Below are 7277 nucleotides of genomic sequence, written 5' to 3'. Positions count from 1 at the left end.
TTAGAGGACAGCTCAACTTCAAAGGACAGCTCAAGTTGAGAGGACAGCTCTACTAGAGAGGGCAGCTCAACTTGAGAGGGCAGCTCAACTTGAGAGGGCAGCTCAACTTGTGAGGACAGCTGAACTTGAGAGGGCAGCACAACTTGCAAGGACTGCACAACTTGCGAGAACAGCAAAGGTCACGAGGACAGCAAAGCTCGCGAGGACAGCAAAGCTCGCGAGGACAGCAAAGCTCGCAAGGACAGCACGGCTCGCGAGGACAGCATGGCTTGCGAGGACAGCACGGCTTGCGAGGACAGCACGGCTTGCGAGGACAGCACGGCTTGCGAGGACAGCACGGCTCGCGAGGACAGCACGGTATGCGAGGACAGCACGGCTTGCGATGACAGCACAGCTTGCGAGGACAGTACAGCTTGCGAGGACAGCGCAGCTTGCGAGGACAGCACAGCTTGCGAGGACAGCACAGCTTGCGAGGACAGCACAGCTTGCGAGGACGGCACAGCTTGCGAGGACGGCACAGCTTACAAAGACGGCACAGCTTGCGAGGACAGCACAGCTTGCGAGGACAGCACAGCTCGCGAGGACAACACAGGTTGCGGGGACAGCACAGCTTGCGTGGACAGCACAGGTTGCGAGGACAGCACAGCTTGCGAGGACAGCACGGCTTGCGAGGACAGCACAGCTTGCGAAGACAGCACAGCTTGCGAGGACAGCATAGCTTGCGAGGACAAGACAGCTTGCGAGGACAGCACAGCTTGTGAGGATGGCTCAGCTTGCGAGGACGGCACAGCTTGCGAGGACGGCACAGCTTGCAAGGACATCACAGCTTGCGAGAACAGCTCAACTTGAGAGGACAGCTCAACTTGGCAGGACAGCTCAACTTGAGAGGACAGCTCAACCTCAGAGGACAGAAAAACTTGAGAGGACTGCTCAACTTGAGAGGGCTGCTCAGCTTCAGAGGGCAGCTCAACTTGAGAGGGCAGCTCAACTTGAGAGGGCAGCTCAACTTGAGAGGGCAGCTCAAATTGAGTGTACAGCTCAACTTGAGAGGATATCTCAACCTGAGAGGACACCTCAACCAGAGAGGACAGCTGAACTTGAGAGGACAGCACAACTTACGAAGACAGGAAAGCTTGTGAGGACAGCAAAGCTTGTGAGGACAGCAAAGCTTGTGAGGACAGCACGGCTTGCGAGGACAGCAAGGCTTGCGTGGACAGCACGGCTTCCGAGGACAGCACGGCTTGCAAGGACAGCACGGCTTGCGAGCACAGCACAGCTTGCGAGGACAGCACAGCTTGCGAGGACAGCACAGCTTGCGAGGACAGCACAGCTTGCGAGGACAGCATTACTTGAGAGGACAGCTCAACTTGAGAGGACAGCTCAACTTTGGAGGACAGCTCAACATAAGAGGGCAGCTCAACTTGAGAGGGCAGCTCAACTTGAGAGGGCAGCTCAACTTGAGAGGGCAGCTCAACTTGTGAGGACAGCTGAACTTGAGAGGGCAGCACAACTTGCGAGGACTGCACAACTTGCGAGGACAGCAAAGGTCGCGAGGACAGCACGGATCGCGAGGACAGCACAGCTTGCGAGGAGAGCACAGCTTGCGAGGACAGCACAAATTGGGAGGACAGCACAGCTTTCGAGGACAGCACAGGTTGCGATGACAGCACAACTTGCGAGGACAGCACGGCTTGCGAGGACAGCTCAACTTGAGAGGACAGCTCAACATGAGAGGACAGCTCAACTTTGGAGGACAGCTCAACATAAGAGGGCAGCTCAACTTGAGAGGACAGCTCAACTTGAGAGGACAGCTCAACTTGAGAGGACAGCTCAACTTGAGAGGACAGCTCAACTAGAGATGACAGCTCAACTAGAGAGGACAGCTCAACATGATAGGACAGCTCAACTTGAGAGGACAGCTCAACTTGAGAGGACAGCTCAACTAGAGAGGACAGCTCAACTTGAGAGGTCAGCTCAACTCTAGAGGACAGCTCAACTTGAGAGGACAGCTCAACTTGAGAGGACAGCTCAACTTGAGAGAACAGCTCAACTTGAGAGGACAGCTCAACTTGAGAGGACAGCACAACCTGAGAGGACAGCACAACGTGAGAGGACAGCTCAACTTGAGTGGGCAGCCCAACTTGAGAGGGCAGCTCAACTTGAGAGGACAGCCCAACTTGAGAGGACAGCACTACTTGAGAGGAAAGCACAACATGCGAAGACAGCAAAGCTTGCGAAGACAGCACGGCTGGCGAGGAAAGCACGGCTTGCGAGGACAGCAAGGCTTGCGATGACAGCACAGCTTGCGAGGACAGTACAGCTTGCGAGGACAGCGCAGCTTGCGAGGACAGCACAGCTTGCGAGGACAGCACAGCTAACGAGGACAGCACAGCTTGCGAGGACAGCACAGCTTGCGAGGACAGCACAGCTTGCGAGGACAGCACAGCTTGCGAGGACGGCACAGCTTGCGAGGACGGCACAGCTTACAAAGACGGCACAGCTTGCGAGCACAGCACAGCTTGCGAGGACAGCACAGCTTGCGAGGACAACACAGGTTGCGGGGACAGCACAGCTTGCATGGACAGCACAGGTTGCGAGGACAGCACGTCCTGCGAGGACAGCACAGCTTGCGAGGACAGCACAGCTTGCGAGGACAGCATAGCTTGCGAAGACAGGACAGCTTGCGAGGACAGCACAGCTTGCGAGGATGGCACAGCTTGCGAGGACGGCACAGCTTGCAAGGACATCACAGCTTGCGAGGACAGCTCAACTTGAGAGGACAGCTGAACTTGAGAGGACAGCTCAACTTGAGAGGACAGCTCAACTTCAGAGGACAGCAAAACTTGAGAGGACTGCTCAACTTGAGAGGGCTGCTCAGCTTCAGAGGGCAGCTCAACTTGAGAGGGCAGCTCAACTTGAGAGGGCAGCTCAACTTGAGAGGACAGCTCAACTTGAGAGGACAGCCCAACTTGAGAGGACAGCACTACTTGAGAGGAAAGCACAACATGCGAAGACAGCAAAGCTTGCGAAGACAGCACGGCTGGCGAGGAAAGCACGGCTTGCGAGGACAGCAAGGCTTGCGATGACAGCACAGCTTGCGAGGACAGTACAGCTTGCGAGGACAGCGCAGCTTGCGAGGACAGCACAGCTTGCGAGGACAGCACAGCTAACGAGGACAGCACAGCTTGCGAGGACAGCACAGCTTCCGAGGACAGCACAGCTTGCGAGGACAGCACAGCTTGCGAGGACAACACAGGTTGCGGGGACAGCACAGCTTACAAAGACGGCACAGCTTGCGAGCACAGCACAGCTTGCGAGGACAGCACAGCTTGCGAGGACAACACAGGTTGCGGGGACAGCACAGCTTGCGTGGACAGCACAGGTTGCGAGGACAGCACAGCTTGCGAGGACAGCACAGCTTGCGAGGACAGCACAGCTTGCGAGGACAGCATAGCTTGCGAGGACAGGACAGCTTGCGAGGACAGCACAGCTTGCGAGGATGGCACAGCTTGCGAGGACGGCACAGCTTGCAAGGACATCACAGCTTGCGAGGACAGCTCAACTTGAGAGGACAGACGAACTTGAGAGGACAGCTCAACTTGAGAGGACAGCTCAACTTCAGAGGACAGCAAAACTTGAGAGGACTGCTCAACTTGAGAGGGCTGCTCAGCTTCAGAGGGCAGCTCAACTTGAGAGGGCAGCTCAACTTGAGAGGGCAGCTCAACTTGAGAGGGCAGCTCAACTTGAGAGGGCAGCTCAACTTCAGTGTACAGCTCAACTTGAGAGGAAATCTCAACCTGAGAGGACACCTCAACCTGAGAGGACAGCTCAACTTGAGAGGACAGCACAACTTACAAGGACAGGAAAGCTTGCGAGGACAGCAAAGCTTGTGAGGACAGCAAAGCTTGTGAGGATAGCACGGCTTGCGAGGACAGCAAGGCCTGCGTGGACAGCACGGCTTCCGAGGACAGCACGGCTTGCAAGGACAGCACGGCTTGTGAGGACAGCACACGTGGCGAGGACAGCACGGCTTGCAAGGACAGCACGGCTTGCGAGGACAGCTCAACTTGAGAGGACAGCTCAACTTGAGAGGACAGCTCAACTTGCGAGGACAGCTCAACTTGAGAGGACAGCTCAACTTGACTGCTCAACTTGAGAGGACAGCTCAACTTAAGAGGGCAGCTCAACTTGAGAGTGCAGCTCAACTTGAGACGACAGCACAGCTTGCGAGGACAGCACAGCTTGCGCGGACAGCACAGCTTGCGAGGACAGCACAGCTTGCGAGGACAGCAAAGCTTGTGAGGACAGCACGGCTTGCGAGGACAGCACGGCTTGCGAGGACAGCACGGCTTGCGAGGACAGCACAGCTTGCGAGGACAGCACAGCTTGCAAGGACAGCACAGCTTGCGAGGCCAGCAAGGCTTGCGAGGACAGTACAGCTTACGAGGACAGCTCTACTTGAAAGGACAGCTCAACTTGAGAGGACAGCTCAACTTGAGGGGACAGCTCAACTTTAGAGGACAGCTCAACTTGAGAGGACAGCTCAACTTGAGAGGACAGCTCAACTTGAGAGGACAGCTCAACTTGAGTGGACAGCTCAACTTGAGAGGACAGCTCAACTTGAGAGGACAGCTACACTTGAGAGGACAGCTCAACTTGAGGGGACAGCACAACTTGAGAGGACAGCACAACTTGTGAGGACAGCTCAACTTGAGAGGACAGCTCAACTTGAGAGGACAGCTCAACTTGAGAGGGCAATTCAACTTGAGAGGGCAGCTTAGCTTAACAGGACTGCTCAACTTGCGAGGACACCACTACTTGAGAGGAAAGCACAACTTTCGAGGACAGCAAAGCTTGCAAGGACAGCACAGCTTGCGAGGACAGCACGGCTTGCGAGGACAGCTCAATATGAGAGAACAACTCAACTTGAGAGGACAGCTCAACTTGAGAGGACAGCTCAACTTGAGAGGACAGTCCAACTGAAGAGGACAGCTCAACTTTAAAGGACAGTACAACTTCCGAGGACAGCACAACTTGCGAGGACAGCAAAGCTAGCGATGACAGTACGGCTTGCGAGGACAGCACGGCTTCCGACGACAGCACGGCTTGCGAGGACAGCACGGCTTGCGAGGACAGCACGTCTTGCGAGGACAGCACGGCTTGCGAGGACAGCACGGCTTGCGAGGACAGCACAGGTTGCGAGGGCAGCACACCTTGCGAGGAGAGCACAGCTTGCGAGGACAGCACGGCTTGCGAGGACAGCTCAACTTGAGAGGACAGCTCAACTTGAGAGGACAGCTCAACTTGAGAGGACAGCTCAACTTGAGAGGACAGCTCAACTTGAGAGGACAGCTCAACTTGAGAGGACAGCTCAACTTGAGAGGACAGCTCAACTTGAGAGGACAGCTCAACTTGAGAGGACAGCTCAACCTGAGAGGACAGCTCAACTTGAGAGGACAGCTCATCTAGAGAGGACAGCTCATCTAGAGTGGACAGCTCTACCTCAGAGGACAGCTCAACTTGAAGGAGAGCTCAACTTGAGAGGACATCTCAATTTGAGAGGTCAGCTCAACTTGAGAGGACAGCTCAACTTTAGAGGACAGCTCAACTTCAAAGGATTGCTCAAGTTGAGAGGACAGCTCTACTAGAGAGGGCAGCTCAACTTGAGAGGACAGCACGGCTTGCGAGAACAGCACAGCTTGCGCGGACAGCACAGCTTGCGAGGACAGCATTACTTGAGAGGACAGCTCAACTTGAGAGGACAGCTCAACTTTGGAGGACAGCTCAACATAAGAGGGCAGCTCAACTTGAGAGGGCAGCTCAACTTGTGAGGACAGCTGAACTTGAGAGGGCAGCAGAACTTGCGAGGACTGCACAACTTGCGAGAACAGCAAAGGTCGCGAGGACAGCAAAGCTCGCGAGGACAGCAAAGCTCGCGAGGACAGCAAAGCTCGCAAGGACAGCACGGCTCGCGAGGACAGCATGGCTTGCGAGGACAGCACGGCTTGCGAGGACAGCACGGCTTGCGAGGATAGCACGGCTTGCGAGGACAGCACGGCTCGCGAGGACAGCACGGTATGCGAGGACAGCACGGCTTGCGATGACAGCACAGCTTGCGAGGACAGTACAGCTTGCGAGGACAGCGCAGCTTGCGAGGACAGCACAGCTTGCGAGGACAGCACAGCTTGCGAGGACAGCACAGCTTGCGAGGATACACAGCTTGCGAGGACGGCACAGCTTACAAAGACGGCACAGCTTGCGAGGACAGCACAGCTTGCGAGGACAGCACAGCTTGCGAGGACAACACAGGTTGCGGGGACAGCACAGCTTGCGTGGACAGCACAGGTTGCGAGGACAGCACAGCTTGCGAGGACAGCACGGCTTGCGAGGACAGCACAGCTTGCGAAGACAGCACAGCTTGCGAGGACAGCATAGCTTGCGAGGACAGGACAGCTTGCGAGGACAGCACAGCTTGTGAGGATGGCTCAGCTTGCGAGGACGGCACAGCTTGCGAGGACGGCACAGCTTGCAAGGACATCACAGCTTGCGAGGACAGCTCAACTTGAGAGGACAGCTCAACTTGACAGGACAGCTCAACTTGAGAGGACAGCTCAACTTCAGAGGACAGCAAAACTTGAGAGGACTGCTCAACTTGAGAGGGCTGCTCAGCTTCAGAGGGCAGCTCAACTTGAGAGGGCAGCTCGACTTGAGAGGGCAGCTCAACTTGAGAGGGCAGCTCAAATTGAGTGTACAGCTCAACTTGAGAGGAAATCTCAACCTGAGAGGACACCTCAACCTGAGAGGACAGCTGAACTTGAGAGGACAGCACAACTTACGAGGACAGGAAAGCTTGCGAGGACAGCAAAGCTTGTGAGGACAGCAAAGCTTGTGAGGACAGCACGGCTTGCGAGGACAGCAAGGCTTGCGTGGACAGCACGGCTTCCGAGGACAGCACGGCTTGCAAGGACAGCACGGCTTGCGAGGACAGCACAGCTTGCGAGGAGAGCACAGCTTGCGAGGACAGAACAGCTTGCGAGGACAGCACAGCTTGCGAGGACAGCATTACTTGAGAGGACAGCTCAACTTGAGAGGACAGCTCAACTTTGGAGGACAGCTCAACATAAGAGGGCAGCTCAACTTGAGAGGGCAGCTCAACTTGAGAGGGCAGCTCAACTTGAGAGGGCAGCTCAACTTGTGAGGACAGCTGAACTTGAGAGGGCAGCACAACTTGCGAGGACTGCACAACTTGCGAGAACAGCAAAGGTCGCGAGGACAGC

The 7277-nt window shown here is 55.9% G+C and overlaps 2 protein-coding genes across 2 annotated transcripts; one reads left to right on the top strand and one right to left on the bottom strand.

The window, feature by feature from the left end:
• The first annotated feature begins 264 nt into the window (after positions 1-264).
• Positions 265-849, top strand: LOC124575381 (prestalk protein-like). The gene has a single exon (XM_047131184.1). The coding sequence runs from the start codon at positions 265-267 to the stop codon at positions 847-849; it is 585 nt and encodes a 194-aa protein (XP_046987140.1).
• A 266-nt stretch (positions 850-1115) lies between these two features.
• Positions 1116-2660, bottom strand: LOC124575380. Its single transcript, XM_047131183.1, has 2 exons — positions 2510-2660; positions 1116-2464 (listed from the first exon to the last, which is right to left on the bottom strand). Exons 1-2 carry the CDS (start codon positions 2658-2660, stop codon positions 1116-1118), a joined length of 1500 nt encoding a protein of 499 aa, XP_046987139.1.
• Positions 2661-7277: the final 4617 nt, after the last annotated feature.

Source organism: Schistocerca americana, unplaced genomic scaffold, assembly GCF_021461395.2.
Source record: "Schistocerca americana isolate TAMUIC-IGC-003095 unplaced genomic scaffold, iqSchAmer2.1 HiC_scaffold_240, whole genome shotgun sequence".
Lineage (NCBI taxonomy): Eukaryota > Metazoa > Arthropoda > Insecta > Orthoptera > Acrididae > Schistocerca > Schistocerca americana.
This window is presented reverse-complemented; position numbering and strand designations above follow the sequence as displayed.

Coding starts and splice junctions, on each gene's coding strand:
- LOC124575381 (XM_047131184.1), top strand. CDS start 265: ATGGCTTGCGAGGACAGCACGGCTTGCGAGGACAGCACGGCTTGCGAG.
- LOC124575380 (XM_047131183.1), bottom strand. CDS start 2,660: ATGCTGTCCTCGCAAGCTGTGCTGTCCTCGCAAGCTGTGCTGTCCTCG. Junction 2,465..2,509: donor GTCCTCGCAAGCTGTGCTGT/GCTCGCAAGCTG, acceptor CGTCCTCGCAAG/CTGTGCCGTCCTCGCAAGCT.